At 41.7% G+C, this 16,706-nt stretch overlaps 4 protein-coding genes and 2 long non-coding RNA genes across 10 annotated transcripts; 2 read left to right on the top strand and 4 right to left on the bottom strand.

Annotated features, from left to right (window-relative positions):
* The first annotated feature begins 57 nt into the window (after positions 1-57).
* Positions 58-2,390, top strand: CG5199 (uncharacterized protein). Of its 2 annotated transcripts, none has more exons than NM_001275183.1 (3): positions 58-245; positions 323-1,047; positions 1,665-2,390. In NM_001275183.1, the coding sequence occupies exons 2-3, from the start codon at positions 347-349 to the stop codon at positions 2,110-2,112; spliced, it is 1,149 nt and encodes a 382-aa protein (NP_001262112.1). In that variant the 5' UTR covers positions 58-245; positions 323-346; the 3' UTR covers positions 2,113-2,390. The 2 variants fall into 2 exon arrangements, with proteins under 2 accessions (NP_001262112.1, NP_649227.2); NM_140970.4 differs by having other exon boundaries at positions 58-249.
* Positions 2,342-10,503, bottom strand: CG5910 (uncharacterized protein). 2 transcript variants are annotated; one of them, NM_140969.2, is made up of 6 exons: positions 10,453-10,503; positions 6,521-6,974; positions 6,103-6,176; positions 6,000-6,042; positions 3,287-3,412; positions 2,342-2,656 (listed from the first exon to the last, which is right to left on the bottom strand). In NM_140969.2, the coding sequence occupies exons 2-6, from the start codon at positions 6,900-6,902 to the stop codon at positions 2,526-2,528; spliced, it is 756 nt and encodes a 251-aa protein (NP_649226.1). In that variant the 5' UTR covers positions 6,903-6,974; positions 10,453-10,503; the 3' UTR covers positions 2,342-2,525. The 2 variants fall into 2 exon arrangements, with proteins under 2 accessions (NP_649226.1, NP_001163482.1); NM_001170011.1 differs by lacking the exon at positions 10,453-10,503 and adding an exon at positions 7,629-7,764.
* Positions 10,504-12,358: 1,855 nt separating this feature from the next.
* lncRNA:CR43943 (long non-coding RNA:CR43943) lies at positions 12,359-12,968 on the bottom strand. The gene has a single exon (NR_073959.1). It is a non-coding gene; the product is annotated as a long non-coding RNA:CR43943 (long non-coding RNA).
* Positions 12,969-13,000: 32 nt separating this feature from the next.
* On the bottom strand, positions 13,001-13,322 carry lncRNA:CR45176 (long non-coding RNA:CR45176). Its single transcript, NR_125017.1, has one exon. It is a non-coding gene; the product is annotated as a long non-coding RNA:CR45176 (long non-coding RNA).
* Hpd (4-hydroxyphenylpyruvate dioxygenase) lies at positions 13,050-14,756 on the top strand. Of its 2 annotated transcripts, NM_168857.3 has the most exons (5): positions 13,050-13,150; positions 13,368-13,394; positions 13,462-13,845; positions 13,904-14,557; positions 14,622-14,756. In NM_168857.3, the coding sequence occupies exons 1-5, from the start codon at positions 13,148-13,150 to the stop codon at positions 14,694-14,696; spliced, it is 1,143 nt and encodes a 380-aa protein (NP_730536.1). In that variant the 5' UTR covers positions 13,050-13,147; the 3' UTR covers positions 14,697-14,756. The 2 variants fall into 2 exon arrangements, with proteins under 2 accessions (NP_730536.1, NP_649225.1); NM_140968.4 differs by having other exon boundaries at positions 13,050-13,394.
* CtIP (CTBP-interacting protein) lies at positions 14,552-16,672 on the bottom strand. 2 transcript variants are annotated; one of them, NM_001300200.1, is made up of 4 exons: positions 16,453-16,672; positions 15,810-16,395; positions 15,047-15,675; positions 14,552-14,982 (listed from the first exon to the last, which is right to left on the bottom strand). In NM_001300200.1, exons 1-3 carry the CDS (start codon positions 16,538-16,540, stop codon positions 15,612-15,614), a joined length of 738 nt encoding a protein of 245 aa, NP_001287129.1. In that variant the 5' UTR covers positions 16,541-16,672; the 3' UTR covers positions 14,552-14,982; positions 15,047-15,611. The 2 variants fall into 2 exon arrangements, with proteins under 2 accessions (NP_001287129.1, NP_649224.1); NM_140967.3 differs by having other exon boundaries at positions 15,047-15,668.
* Between the last annotated feature and the right edge of the window lie 34 nt (positions 16,673-16,706).

The raw sequence follows: 16,706 nt of genomic DNA, 5'->3' as shown, positions 1-16,706 counted from the left end.
TTAAATGCGTGTACCATATCGGTTAACAAGCGATACCATCGCAAAAGAACTCCCATCTCCAGAGCGCGCTGCCACCTTGAGCGAATTGGCGCAATTTAAACAAAAATAAGGGAAAAGTTACAGTTGCTGCCGCGGTAGAGACGCTAGAGGAGAAACTGCAAAAACTCCAAGTGTCAGGAAGATCCACCAGATCCGTCCACGTCGAGATTGTTTGGTCCGCTGCGAAGATATAGCGAAGCATCCAAGTGGGTACGTCAGGTGGAGGGTGGAGTGAAAATGTTTATACAAGCCTGATGCGTATGCGAATTGTATTTTTCAACAGTCCGCATCGCAATTTGGATTAGCAATGACGACCCCGCTGCAGACACGAATGGCACTGGCCGAGATTCCCGACCGCCTGGAGGCGCTGCGTATGGCCAACACACCGACGAACTCCAATCGCCGGACTCCGGATGAGCCGACTCCAGCGGCCATCATAAACACTCCGAATGCTAACGGAGGACTGGGACTGCGGGTGGACAACGATGTAAACGTGGTGCAGGCCCAGGACTTTGTCTTCTCTCCATTGCCCTCGCCAGATGAGCTGGTCATTCGGCAGCGTGGTCGCCGTCGCTTTACCACAACATATTCTCCAGATAAGGTCAACGGAGGTGGTGGCGCAGGAGGAGGTGCCAGCGGTGGTTCCTCAATGCGTAGTCCTTTCCAGCGCACGCCCACCAAGAACTTTCAACTAACAAGCGGCATGATCCTGCGCAGCTCCCCTCGCAAACGCCTGACCATGGGCAGCACTCCGCCAGAGCCCACACCAATGGATACCTACTCGCCCATCAAGATGGCCACCACCAAGCAACTTTGGCCGGGAACACCAGTTGTAAAGAAGCTAAAAATGGAGGATAGACCTGTGGGGCAGACGAACACAGATGCGACGCTACCATCCCTGTTGCAGGGTCTATCGCAGGAGCAACTAATCGATTTGATCATGAACAACATTAAAAGTGCCAGTGATGAGGGAGAAATACGAACGCAGCTGCCCACGCCAGACATAAGGTACGTTAACCCTACGTTACATTTGGTTTGGACAGTTGCTACCATAAAAAGTATATATATTCTATTTAACCATGTCCGTCCGAAGGTCCGTCCGTTTCTACACAATCTAGTCACTCAGTTTTAAAGCTATCTGCAAAAAACTTTAGCAAACTGTGATCTTAACGTGTTTAGGTATACAAAATCTATAAACAATCGTTAGACGGTATGATATATGAATCTGAAATAGAAACTGTCGGAAAATGAATTTAAATATAAAGGTGTCGTAGTTTTTTTTTATATGATTGTAAAGTGTTTTTATTCGGTTTACACCAGTTTCTTGACAACAATCAATTTGTTTCCCTAGAAACAATCAAAACAATTAATTGAAAATAATAGAATAGACTAGTTTTTGATAGTATAGTGTATTAAGATTCGGCTTCCGGAAGTTACGTACCTTAGTGCTGTCTATTCTCCTTTTAAAATGAATTTGTGAAAAAGGGTACATAGGTTATGTAAAGGTCAAAGCAACGAGACGCTTAATAATCTCTTCACAGATGGGTGGTGCGTTTTGAAAACCTAGAAAATAAAATCCAACAAGCAAACAAACATATACATAAATCGTTTTGTCTTGTTTTCAGCGCTTTGGAGCAGGATCTGCACCATGCTAAGCGGCTCATCTTCAAGTCCCTTCCCACCTCCCGGCTGTGCAAGAAAACCGATGCGGCGGCCTACTCCAAGGCGTCGATGCATCTAAACGAATTTAAGCGGGTGCTGCAATCGCAGGCCAAGCGCCTGCACGACTCCACTCACTGGGACGCACTAGTGGACTACGTATCCATGGCCTGGCAGTGCGTGGCTAGTACGCCCAACTGGGAGAGCCATGCCCACAATGCGGTTCGCCGGCAATGCTTCAAGCTGTTGGCGTGCTCCTGCTATGCGGCCATTAAGCACGGAGGAATGCGATTGGGTCAGCTGCGACTCGAGACACTGGAACGCAATTTGCGCGAATGGTCCAAGGACTATGAGGACGTGCTGTCCTGTGTGAACGCCCTGCAGCGTACGCTTAACAGCCGTAGCAGCTTGTAAACACTGTGGAGACTATAGACTTTTAAGGCCGACTTGCTGAACTTGAGGTTTAGTGGACCGAATTTAGTGTGTAAGGCGAAACTTAGCCAGTAAGCGTATGATATTTGGCGCAGCACGTGTTATAAAATATTTTTTAATATGTTCCTCGACATGTTGTCCTATTTAAAATGCACGCAAGGAGTTACTTCATTATTTAGTGATCTAAGCCACACGCTAACTAAAGTCTGTTAGCATTATAAACGTGTATTTATTAACGCTTAAATATATGCTTAGCAAGTAAGTTTGATTACCACTGGACATTTGTTGAACTAAGTACACTTATTTGAATGCTACTACGACTAGATCCTACTTCTCTATGACTGACTTCACGCTGTACAACAAGTTTTCTCACATCATGACTTCCCCTCGAAATCTTAGCTTTGCCAAAATATTCGTCTCCTTCTTCGGCAGGTGAGTATACTGAATGCAGAAAGCAGGTTCAATATTAGTAGCACTAACACATTTGGCACGTGCTGGCCACGAGAACTGCCGGAAATGTGACGCCCTGGAAGTAGAGAAAGAAAAGTGCAGATTAACTTGTGTGTTCCCTTGGCGGAGTAAAATGATATGCAACAGTAATATATTCACTGGAAAACGGTTGCTACTTGTTGATGCCGCTTTTCACATATTCATTTATGAGCGAGCTCCCATTTAAGGCAAAGTGTTATGTTTATTATGAGAATCTACTCGAAAATTTCTTGGTATAAACTACTCACAACGATAATATACAACCAAGGCTAATTGCCCTTTCGAATTTATAGCTCACCATATATCGATGTTGTACTATATGATTTAGAACGCGCTTTTGACGCCCAACAAAAAATTTGGTGTGAGCGATTTCAATTAGCATTATAAACTAAATATAATTAGCATGGTTCGATTTTCTGCCAGCGAATGATATTGACGAGATCTCTCTGGCATTTTTTTTTCTGGCTTGTGTATATTTATCGAAGGCGCCGTGTGGAAATTGAATATAATCGGGGAAGTATGTTTACGTTATTAAATTAGCATTGCTTTGTTAATCCCCCTTTCTCATGTGTGGAGTGGCATGGGCATTTAGCACGGATATATCAAGCTACCAGATGAGGTGATTCCACGAATGCCCTAGGGGTTGGCAGTTGTATCTAGTACTTACACTTCTTGATCCAGATCTCAGCACAGCAGCACTCCTTGACCTGGACGAATGTGAAGCAGGATTCCACGGATGATGTGTGCACCTTCTGATCCGCGAAGCACACGTGAGGCACATAGGGCAGGCCCTCTGAAAATAAGGGTACATTTCAAAATTAGTTTCTAATAATAAACATCCATCAGTTTTTCACTCACAAAACTAATATAGCCAATAAATGGTTGGAAAATCAGCACAATATTTAGAATATTCAATGTGTTGCCCCCGTTTCGGAATCAAGTGCCTAACTATTTATAATAAAAACCACGTAATTAAAATATACAATTTATGGAATTTTTCGCTTTGAGTAGAAACGGAAATCAATAAAATAGAATATGTTTATTAGTAGCTGCGCGCACGAAAAGGCTGCAATAATTTTCAAGAAAATATAAATTGCGGCGAGTGACTAAATATGAGCGGCATTGTTTTTCGATCGGATCATAGCATGTGTTTGTATTATTTTCCGTTTGGCCTGTTTATAGTTGCTCATTTGTTTATAAAACTCAACGTGTTGAATTTTATGAAGTTCGATGTGTATATTTTCAGGAACATCGTCGAATAGAAGAAGAAAAGCCCACACAGAGAATAGCCAGTTGTTGTTGTTGTTGCTGGTGCGTGTCGCAGATATTTATGCAATTATAAAATTATTACCTAATGTAAACAGACACGGACAGCGTGTAATATGTTGGGTCAATTCAGTGACTGCCGCCCTGGCAATTGTTAATAATCTTTAGCGACCGGCGACTGACAAGCCGAGGACAATGGGGTAACAATTCAAATCGACAGATTGTTCAAAAAGATACTTAAAGTGAGATTGATTATACTAGGAGGGAGATACATATGTATGTACATATGTAATTGTGATTATCAAGGAAAATCAAAGCGATTACTTTCAAAGCAACTGTTGTGGCTCACATTTCATAATTAATTCAATTACAAACGAATTTAATTGAGAAGTGGCTGCGTGGGGGATATAAAAAAATAACACCGAAATAGGCTTTAGATATTCGTACTGGGCGCTATAAGCGGCACCTGAAATTGGCCATCGGGATGGATTGGTATGGCCGCCCGCCCACCCAGTCGCCAGAACAGGTGTTTCCATTGTTATTTCAGGCACGTTCCTTACCGACTGGATTTGTTGCCGGTAGTGGGAATAGCCTATGGCAAACTAAAAAAAAAAAATAGTCAGTTGCACAGAATTGTTGAGTCAGTAGTATTGTCTTATTACACCAGTGATCATATACTTGACATACTCAGATACTCAGAGCAATTGCTTTTTGATATGATAAGAATTGCAATTTCCTTTCATGCGAATAATAAACAGATATATATATATATATAATATATATTTATTTATATTTACTGATAACCACGTTAAGCACAAATCAAACAGATAAGAATCTGACATATTATTTATCTTGTGTCAATTTGAGCACCAAGAACTCGGGGATTCCGCCGAATTTTGGTGTTGAATCGGTAAATATTTGAACAGCTTTTAGAGCCGAAACGACTTTAATTGGCCTACAATGTAGCGTAATTTACGAAATCCAAGTAAAGTGAAATTAAAAAATTAAGTGCAGCTAGTGGCCCACACAAAACAGTTTCGATTCACAGGGGCGGGTGCATTCGAAAAGGAAAACTACAGGGGCATGGAAAACTGCGCGCCTTGAGGAAAATCATTCAAGTGTGGACAACCCAAGCGCCGAACCCAGAAAAATGCCCCACCAAGGCGGAATGCACATCGACAAGTCAAAAATTTGAACAAACAAAAAAAAAAAAAAACAAACCAAAGAATTATAAACTGACACTTGGACAGAGGAATGCCACAGTAATCGCAGTACAGTAGATGTCAGTCAGGAAATAATTTTCGATTTCAAAAACGAATTTAAATGCACTGCCTTCTGTTGCAAAAAGGATCAATGTGGGCAAAGTGGTAATGGCACACATCTATTTTCTTATAAAAAAAATTATTGAAATATTAGGTACATCCTGGTGGTCTCAATTTAATATGAATCTAAATCGGGCTAAATATCAATTTGAAATGTGAAGGGGTAACGGGCGATAACCAGCAGGTTTTCCCTGACAGGCTCCACTGTAGTGGTTGCAAGTCGAACCAATGAAGCGTGTCGCAGCATTAGAGTGCGGTTCGATCAGTGGACCAGACTTAACAACTTCCGTGCCGCATCACGTGCCGCGTGGCAGGGGGCAGGCCGTGGAACAATAAGTATCTGCCACCTCTGCGATCCGTGGGATACTTATGTGGGTTTTACTCGGTTGGCTATGCCAACTGTTGCGTCATCGGAGTTATTAGTCGAATGGCCAGTGATTTGCGTGAGTACGGCTTGTTAAGGGCCCAAAATTAGCTAATTGGGCTCTTTAGTGAGTTGCCGATGCCACTGCGTTGCAAGTGGGTTAGTGGCACGTCTCCACTTCGTGTGTTTACTGTGGGAGTCTGCTGCTGCACATGATTTTTGTTTATTATTTTCTTAGCGCCATCTGCGCAGACTCATGCGCAAGTCATAAATATCAAAACTTAAGTACTTAAACAGGGCTGTTCTGTAAAAAGTTCTTCTCAGAAATCAACCTCACCTGACCAAAATTTAATTTACAGACTTTAATGATAACAATGGCAAGTCCAAAACTATTGATAACATGATATCTTAAGGTTTTGATATCTTACCTTCTCTGTGTTGCAGTTCGCACCAGCAATGGTCGTTGATAAACTGCAATTAAAATAGAGTACATACACTTCATGTCATTCATGGATCGTAGCTTATATTTACCTGACCGCCTAGGCAATACTTTGGTGTATTCGGTGGGCACTTGATTGAACTGCAGGCATTGTTCTGACCTCTTGCTATAAAGAAAGTAAAATTATTCACAATCCTGGCCAGACAATGAAAATCAGTTAAATTAAACAATTTGTTCTTCGGTTTACATTCCATTTTCTGAGAAAATTTAAACAAAATAGAAAGTGCTCATAAGTATCTACAACTCTTTTGTAAGTCTGATTTCGCTTTCTTATTTTGCTACATTCTTTAAGAAAGATGAGGTCAATGGCCAATCGACCTTTTTCATGTAATTGTATTCCTCATGAATTCATTATTTTAAGAGCAAATTTTTAGTTGAAGTACTTTTGATATGATTTTGAAACACTGCAATTTAATAAGCTAATTCTGGGACTAGAATTCTAGGACTTACAGCCGTTAAATTTCTGAATGGACTCCAGGGCCGCTTGCTGGGTCACCTGGTGGTCGAAGGTGTACTCCTCGTAGCTGTCGCTGTAGGGAGGAAGTCGTGGTCGCAGGTCCTCCTTGTCGCACATGATGCAGGAGGATTGCGGAGCGGCGAGGGCAGATCCCAGGCAGATAGTCACCGCAATCCCAATAGACAGGAATGATGGGACGATCGCGGGCTGATAACGCAAACTGACCTTTGGTGTGAAGCTCTTATCGGTGGATCTTTCCGCCGGCTGCTGTAATCTCTCGAGGCACTGTCGATCCTCTGCGTCCAGTTCGAAGCGATCCAAAAAGTTCCACATCGTGTGACGTTGTCTGAATTGGATGATTTCCATGTGCAGCATTATCACATCAATTAGTTGGGTTTCATTGGCGTTTTATTTCGTTGCGGTCGCAGCAATCGGATCGGATACAATCTGTAAGTCGCACGGATGCGGAGATTGAGATTTAGAGACTATATAGTATGTTCGAAATGCGGTCGCGATCTGAATATAGATTCCAATCGCATATATGGCTCTGATTCTGTGCGCTTTCCACACGAACAACTTTTGTCTAATTCACTTTACAGCTGATTGGTTTAATGGCATTTCTATATTGTTCAGCAATTTTCATCGTTCTCCTTTCGACTGCTGTAATTCGATGTGGCAGGAGTCTTGGGAAAGATGCAAAAAAAGGCACTTTACGCATAATTGGTTATCACTTGGAAGATGGATTGTGCCTTTTTGGACTAACATTAATTAAATTTTGAACAACATTTTGGTAATATTTCTAAGGATTTAATAACTACAAATGAATGCACTTTAAGAAAATATTTTAAAATATTATTTTTGTGACACACTAATTTCATTTTACTTTGTGATTACTTTTTCCTTAGTTATTTCACTGGTGGACAATCTAGTTCGAAATAAACAATTTCCACATATCCACAAATTATTGCACAAAGTTTCCTCTTTCATCTCTCTTTTATTTCATGCTGATTAGTTGCTTTCAAATTTCGTTGATATTTTTTTTCCACAAAAATGCTTGGTATTTTCGGGACTAATTTATTAAGCAGCTCGCCGACGACTCACTCAACGCATCCCATAAATTAAAGTTACAAATATCACACACGCACGTGAGGAGGCGGAGTGCACAGATACTTGTAGGTATTTGTCCCAACGCCGCGATGGTTTTCGCATCAAGATCGACGGGCACACGTCCGATTCCCAGCCCATGCAAAATCGTTCTAAGCGGCTCGCACTGAACTTCTCCATCACGCAGCGCGTCGCACAGTGGGAAGTACCCCCCTTCAAAATATTGATTGTTGTATAGATAAAAATGTATTTTATTATTAATACATATGTATATTTAGTGCGACCCTCTCCCTTGTTTTCTACATGTACATATGTAGCTTTAATTTTGATCGGTGATTCAAAACAAATATGGTATTTACCACTGTGTCTTGGCAGTCGAAATGCTTAATACACTTTTTAATCAACTTCTTTATGAGATATGCAACACTCCTGTTTAAGGGATTGATGCAACATTCGCTTAAGAACCCTTTTCCAAAATGTGGATTGTTGTATTGACAAAAACTTACTTTATTATGAATACGTACAATATGAGCTCTCATGGTTTTCTACATAGTATATGTATGTACCTTTGTTTTTGATACTTGTTTCAGAACAAATACCACTGTGCCTTAGCAGCGGCACGAACATAAGCTTCGCGTAGCTTTAGTACATCACTGTTACAAATAGTGGAAATCCCAAAGACTAGAATGGCAATTGCACTTGCACTTATAGGTAGGTAGATTTCACCTAATCTCGTATAGGTATTTTATTGTAGCCAGAAGAAGTGTTGAATAAGCTTCATTTCCACAATAAAAATGACCGAGTATGATTTGAATCACTTAACAGTGATATGTTATCACTCTAATAAACTACACTTAATGGTCAGGCCTTCAACAGGCATTTAATCATATTCCCTTTAAACGTACTCTCTCCATTAATAAGACGCTGTTTTATAAGCCCCAGTAATTTGTTCAAAATGAAGCGGAACCATTTCCCCCCACCAAAAATCATAAATAAACAAACACCAAACATACCTTGGCATACCGAACAAACAATATCTGACACACTGAAATATTTTTATAATTTATGCCCACCTAAATGCCCCGCAACGATCCCTTTAAAATAGATATATCTGCATTTCAATATCTAGGCAAATATATGTGCATATACACATATATACGGTGAAAATTTCTCGGGGCTTCATAATTTTGTGTTTTAAAAATAATATGAGGAAGTTTTCCTCGGGTTTCTACTCGAATCTTTTGTTTATTTGTACAACTGCAACCTGCTATGTGCCAATGCTCTGCGCCATCCCAGAATCGTAAATCTCCCAGGCAAAACCGTACCAGATCTTGTTTTATAGACCTTACTCTCTAGCGCTAGCCGGACTATTAAATTCTATCCGTGGGCTTAAACGCGTTGGCGTTTATTGTACTTTGCCAATGCTTATTTTCGCTTGATGTGGTTTCAGCTACCGCGGCACTTAAAGCCATAATTCCGCGGTAAAAAATCTCTCGACCATATCAAAATATCTTTAGACGTCGGCACATGGGCTTAAAGAACTAATGCCATCCAGCGCCTGGCAAAGACAATATCCTTTGACGGCGAAGGGAGCCAGGAGGGGGGCTAAAGCGTGTCAAGGTGAAAGTGAATCATGCTGAGAATACCTGCTTACCTCCCCCGCTGGTAATGTTTTTATGGCTTAAATGGGCCACATCCCCGCTAGCCAAGTGGCATGCCACACAAAGGGGCGCGACCATATGCCCAGGTAATGGATAAAGTGACTCTGTCGATGCTTTCCGATTGACTTTTGGCACGCGAGCCGCATTAGATTCGCAAACTTGCATGCAAATATAGTGTCTAGTGGGTGGGATAAGTGGATGATGGAGATTTTTCTTATCAGCACTGCTTTATTGGTTTTTGTTTTTCCTCATCGTCCAACAACTATGTATCAGTTTAAAATACAGTGTGCCACTTACTGTTATGTCCTCGAATACTATATGTCTTCAGATCAACGGACCTACCTTAAGAAACTTCGTATCCGAAGGAAAACATCTGCTTAGGGACCAACATTCATATGGGAAATCTCACCACCCCAAAGGAAATGGCGCGCATGCGTTCTTATGGAGTTTCTTAACCCCTGTCCTATCGGCAAAGAAACACCCCGGGAAAGCACTCCTTTAAGGGTAAAGGACGAAGCTAAAGAGAGAGAGCGAGAGAGAGAGAGAGAGAGAGGGCCAGTTGTCCTGCAGAAGAGCACGTTCGCGAGGAACAAAGGGCTCATTCTCAACCAAAAACTCGTTCCCCACAGCTTACAGTTTGGCGAACACTGGACGGGGCAACGGTTTTAGAGTCGCAGATGATTTTAGGGCTTTACCAAATTTATGATCGTTTTCACACTGCACAATCAATCAACAAAATCGCAAAAATAACACATAAGAACTATTCTTGAACCACTAACTAGAGAATGCTTTCAGAGCACAGCAATTCCTATAATTTATGTTGTAACATTTAAACTTTTTTGCCTCGCTTTTCGCTTGTTTGGGGCCAACCATTTGTTGTTGTTTTTTTCTTTTTTAGCATTTTTTCCAACATTAAGATTTTAATCGCTCAGCGAGACGCGCACCAATTTGTCAATATTTGAAAAAAAAAGTTGAACATGAGTTTTTACAGCACCAGCAAAAAACATAGTTTGGGAAAATTGGAATGGAAAATCACGAAAAATGTTTTTCGGTTCAGCGACAGTTCAAGTACGTTTGACTTTATTTATTTTTGCGGCTGACGTTTTATTCCTACGAAATTATACCAATTCATATTAGATAATTTTAGAGCAGTTACACACTTTTGATTTTTCTACTGTTTTTACTGCGACTCTTATTATTTTTGGCTTGTTGTTTGGGCAGCGCAGTAAACGCGACTGAAGGATGGAAAGCGTGACGTCGACCGGCGACAGCTTGCGGCTATGGCAACAACAACAACCACAATAGCAAGGACCATAACACAGCACTGAGAAAAAAGTGTGCAGAGTTGCAGATTAGAAATATTTTACTTAGTAAGGATTTTAGCCAAATTACTACCGCTTTATTCCAAGCATTTAACCATAAAATAAGTATTTGCATAACTAGTGAGATTAATATTAAATTGTATATGAATATAAATATAAATAAAGGTAATAAATAAGGAACACAATATTTATGATCTCAATAAGCAAATAGTTCCATGAGCACTTTCAAAGTAAGGTAAAACATTAAATGAAATAAGAGTCACTCCGAATTTCTTTCTGTGCATCCGTTTTGAAGTTACTGACGACAACAATAGAGACCCACATCCTTCTGTCTGGGAATAGTCCTTTTAGAAAGCAACCCCCGTGAGAAACTTTCACTGCTGGCAATGCCGTCTAGCCGAAAGAGCGCAGGACTCACCGCTCCAGCCGCAGAAAAGAGAGAGGTAAAAGGAATCTTAATATCCTTATAGAGCAACAGGCTACCCACATCAAACCCGAAGCCAACCCGAGCTCAGCCAGGTACCGTTCCCATTTCGCCAAGGACAAAAGTTTGCTCAGCTAATGGCAAATCTGAGCGGTTGGGATTTTTATTGGGATAGGTCCGAGGGAGTGCGTCGGGATTCTTTGACTAATGGAACCCAAGGAGCGCCAGGTGTAAAGTAAACAAATAGAAAACCTCGCAGTTTATGAGGGCGATAATGGAATCAATGTTGTGAAAGGGCTTGGGAGGATTTGAAATTAGAAAGTTGCCCCAATTGTGTATTTTCAGATGCATTACTTTGCATGAATGTGAATAGAATGTTCTTTATTAATACGCCTAGGAATTTAATGGGTTTGTTATAGAAGAACCTTTTCAGTCATATGGTTTAATAGCTACAATACCATCTGGAGCAATTTGGCGACAAGGGCCACTTCCAACTCCTACCACTTTTGCCAGATTGTCGCCTATGCAGCGCCCTAATAAGCCAATCATAATAAATGTCAAGCATTGATTTGGCTTCTTGCCAATGACCAATCGACCATCGCCCACTCTTTCCCAACCTATTCCATCCCATCCCCACCTCACCACTTCCATCGGACTGTCAGTTCATCATTAGCAGCTGGGGGAGACTTTGTCTAGGGCTAATCATTAATGCTTAGCTGCCTGAATTGCTCATACGCCATGTGTGCAGGGAACATAGCATGTGGCTGAGCGGCAAAAACTATTAATTTATGGGCTTGTCGCATGTTGCCAAACACCTGACACGAATCGTCAGTCAAAATGATTAAGAGAACTGCCCTATCCCAAAAAAAAGCACAGGGGCAATATCTCGATCAAAAGATCTTTAAAGCAAGCACAAGATAAACTTTTTTTTATTACTATGATAGAAATAAACGCCGTTTAACAATTATGATCTTATAATCTCAACATATTGGCTGCTTGTTGAATTACATTTAAATCTATATCTATATTATCTGTATCATTTATAGTGATGTTGTCTAACTTTAAACTAAAGAATAACGATCACTAAAACGCTCATTCATCTATAAGCAAGATATTCCTAAATACCTATAAAAATAATAGAACTTGCTTAAATAACTAATCCAGTTCCCAAAACCAGTCTTGCTATATTTAAATACAACTGAATTATGCGCTTTCAAATAAAGAAAATAACCATCAAGCTAATGATTTGAAATCCTTTTCCAATCCTCTTAGAGCTATTATCCCCGCAATTAAAAACCGATAAAGGCAATCATCAATTTAGATGATTTGTGACTAGCGTGTGCCGCTTTATTAGATCGTAACAACAAACAGATTTGTTAACCAGTTTTTGTACATTTGTTTTGAGAACCTTGCAAAGCGGTTCTAATGCAAAACAACTTCAATAACGCCCCACATTATGCACTGTGTAACAATGGCAATAACAATAACAATTCAGATAGCATTAACACTCAGTTGGCCCATTGTTTGCGTTTTTGGGGGCTCGAAACTGGAATCAAGTTTAGTACGACTTGGCAACCGATTTTCGAACTCACTAGACTTGACTTCATGAATATTTAGCTGAATTCTGACATGGGCCGAACTTTTGCATAACGAACACATAGTTATCTGTATCTTCATGTAACGAGCTTAAGGAAGTGAAATTTCGAACGCAGAACTTGCAAAGCGCCGCTCAGATACGAAGTAAACAGATTGGAGGCCCGACCCGCATTACAATATTGCAATTCATTCCGCTCGAGATTGCATTAATTAAGTAATCCACCTGTTCTAGTAAACAAATCCATGCAGGTTTAGCTTAAATATGCGATCAATAACCAGCTAGCTAAGATATTCCGATAATATGGCATTCGAAATAAACAAAATACTAGTTTGGCTTATATTTAAATTAGTACAGGATTTTCACCTGATCCACCTACCTGAGCGCCCTATAAAAAGCCTCCGACTGGCTGAGCTCAGGCCATAATCAATTTGAAGATCGTGTAAGATCGACGGAACGAAGAAATCTATATCGCGTGCGAGGAGAGGATTTGCATAAATTGAGTCTGAGTGATAATGGTAAATGAGACGATGGGACATGTGGTGGCTATGTGGTTATGTAACAGCCCTTTAGTGCGAATTAAATGGACTTTAAAGAGTTCTCAAACAGGATTTATAACAAATACTGTCTAACAAAAGCGGATAAACCAATGATAATTATACAGACTTTCTAAGGATCCATTTCAAGGTGATCTAATTCTAATGACTTCTATTATTTCTTTTTAACTACCAACAGACCAGCTATACTGACAAAGGAACCAAAGTAAGTTCGAAAGCGTATGCCAATATTGGAGCGTATAATGCCAACCTACTTTCTTCACTACTTTCAGCCTGAAGCCGGCAAATTTCTAAGCTTTGATCACTTAACCTTCTACGTTGGCAACGCCAAGCAGGCGGCCAGCTACTATACCACTCGACTGGGCTTCGAACCACTTGGCTATCAGGGATTAGAGACCGGGGAGCGACGCTTCGCCAAGCATGCCGTCCGCCAGAACAAGATCGTCTTTGTGTTCGTCTCCGCCTACACGCCGGATGACGAGGAGCATGGACTCCACCTGATGCGCCACGGCGACGGTGTCAAGGATGTAGCCTTCGAAGTGGAGGATTTGAATGCCATTTTCACACTGGCCGTGTCCCGTGGGGCCGAAGTGGTCCGCGACATCTGGGAGGAGAGCGATGATCAGGGATTCGTGAGATTCGCTACCATCAAGACGGTAAGTCCGTGGATTTCATTCTGGAATATTTAAGGATTAATCCTTAACTTGAATGCAGTACGGCGACACTACCCACACTTTCGTGGAGCGCAATGGGTACGCTGGAGATTTCCTGCCTGGATTCCAGCGGTCGCCCAAAGATGTCCTTCTAAACGGATTGCCCTCCACCAAGCTGAACTTCATTGATCACGTGGTGGGCAACCAGCCGGATCTGCAGATGGAGAGCGTGGCCTCCTGGTACGAGAGAATCCTGCAGTTCCACCGCTTCTGGTCCGTGGATGACTCGCAGATTCACACGGAATACTCCGCCCTGCGGTCCATCGTGATGGCAAACTACGAGGAGACGGTGAAGATGCCGATCAATGAGCCAGCCAATGGGAAAAAGAAGTCACAGATCCAGGAGTACGTGGAGTACTACGGCGGCGGTGGTGTCCAGCACATTGCTCTTAATACGGATGACATTATCGAGGCGGTGAGCAACCTAAAGGCTCGAGGAACCGAGTTCCTGACCATCCCATCCTCGTACTACGAGATCCTTCAGGAGCAGCTCTCGCACAGCCGCACCAAGATCAAGGAGGACATGGAGGTCTTGAAGAAGTTGAACATTTTGATTGACTTCGACGAGAACGGATATCTGCTGCAGATCTTCACAAAGAACTGCCAGGATAGACCGACCCTCTTCCTGGAAGTTATCCAACGCTACAATCACAATGTAAGATTTATTGCTTAACCTACTGTTGCTAAGAACAAGTAAATCATGATCATTACTATTTCAGGGATTTGGCGCTGGCAACTTTAAGTCCTTGTTCACGGCCATTGAAATTGAACAAGCCAAGCGAGGAAACTTGTGAATCAAATGTGATCAAATTGAGAACTAACAAAATCAATAATAAATGAAATGGTCTAAACTGAAAAACTATTTGTAAATTGATTGCCTAAATGTCATTTGTTTTATCTCTGGTCCCAAAACCGAGTGTCTATCAACACTTCGTTGCGTGGATCGCCTTCTGCGAAGGAAACCATGTGTGGATTCCAGAATCCCGGCGGAGTTGAACTGCGAGCGTCTTCATGCCGGCACTTTGCCAAATAATCTTTGATCTTCTCGTCTGTCAGATTTGAACCCATAAAATTGATGAACTAAGTGGATCGAATTTGAAATAAATATTATTTAGTTGTGGATGGTCGAGAAAATTGTACATACCTTTTCGCACTCGACGCACTCAATGTTAAAACGTTCTTTGACCGTCGCCTCAGGTTCCTCCTTGATCAAAATCGGTCGCGGAAACTCCTCCTCCGAATGCCTACTATCCTCTTCTTTGATATCCATAAGATACTTTTCAATATCCTCGGGCAGTTTTGTTGATTCGTTGCCTAAGTCTGTTTCTGGCTGGGATATAGGTTCCATTTTCACGACTTTGGTAATTGGAATGACGCTCTCAACTTTTGGGGCATTTGGTAGGTTTTGCTTCTGCTGGTCAATTATAACCTTCTCGTACTGTCTTAAAGCACTCGAGCACGTGTCGTCATCGTCCTTCATAATTTCGGCCAGAACATCCATGGTGCCCAGTTTGCTCACATCTTCGAGTGTATCATTCACAAAGATTATATCCTGGGTCGCAGGCGTCAATAAAACTACACTATCCGAGGTGTTGCTGATCTTTAAACCTGGCGGCGTGTTCGGTGGGGGCATTATCTGATCTTCCGAGCTGTCCAATTTAAACTCGTCCATGTCCAACTGAAAACTTGGTTTTATGGTCTTGACTGTGCTATTGCTGGTGGTGGTAAGCGAGTCGTCTGCGTTTGAAACGCTCGTGTTGTCTGTTCTGCAACCTTGGCATTTAGTATTAAAAAGAAAGGCAAATGAAAGTGTCACAGCAATCTTAAGAAAGGAAATTCGATCTTCGAGCAATGTAATTGAAAGATATTTCTGTGACACTTTTGGAATAATTCGTAGGGATAATTACCTCTGCATTAAAGATCTCGGCGGCCTAGATCTCTTCAGATTGGTGCTCAAATTGGGACTCTCCTCTATGACTTCCTTTTCACTGGTGCTCGTCCTATTTGCTTCGAATTTAAGGCGAGTTTGCTTCAAGTTCAAGTTGTTGCTCTTGTGTGTGAGTGATAGCTTTGTAAGGACTCCCTGATTCTTGGGTGTCTTGCGGGTCCAACTATTTCCCACCGCAGAAACATTGCTCGGCTGCACATTCTCCAGATCCCGGATGTCCGACTTTCGACTTGGCAATCGTAGTTTGCGCGGGCTGAGGACAGTGGTCTCCGTTTCGGTAATGCTCTCGTCTTCCTCCACTTCCTGGTCCTCGTCGGATAGATCTATGTTGCTAATGGCTATGTTCATGTTAAGGGAGTTTTGGCTTTGTGTCTGCGGCGATATGTCATCCTTGATCTTCGTGGGCAACAGCTTCCTGCGCTTCTCCGCCTGGACCAAGGATGCCTGCCGCTCCTTCAGCAAGTCCAAGGCCTTGTGCAGCTTTTCATTGTGGATCTTTAGCTGTTCTATGGTCCTCGAACTTTCCTCTGAGTCTCGTTGCATCACTTTAAAAAGTGGAACATGTTAAATTAAATGAGTAAATATAAATATATTTGGCTTACTTAAGGCGTGCTCTTTGATTGTGTCCAAAGCGGCTAAAAGGCACTTCACGCTCCTTTCCTTGTGACCGCGACATTTTCCGCACGTCATCTTTTTTACAACTTAATAAAATTTTACTATTTTAATGAAGAGATCTATGTATAAATGGATTTTATTTGATAAAGTTTTGGTTTGCTTTTGCGCGTCGGCAGAGCAGTGTGGTCGCAGCTAACCTGAATACCGCATAGCTGAAGCACAGACCTAAAAGTTGGTATAT

This window comes from Drosophila melanogaster, chromosome 3L, assembly GCF_000001215.4.
Source record: "Drosophila melanogaster chromosome 3L".
Taxonomy (NCBI): domain Eukaryota; kingdom Metazoa; phylum Arthropoda; class Insecta; order Diptera; family Drosophilidae; genus Drosophila; species Drosophila melanogaster.
Note: the sequence above shows the minus strand (reverse complement) of the source record. Positions and strands in the feature narration are given on the sequence as shown.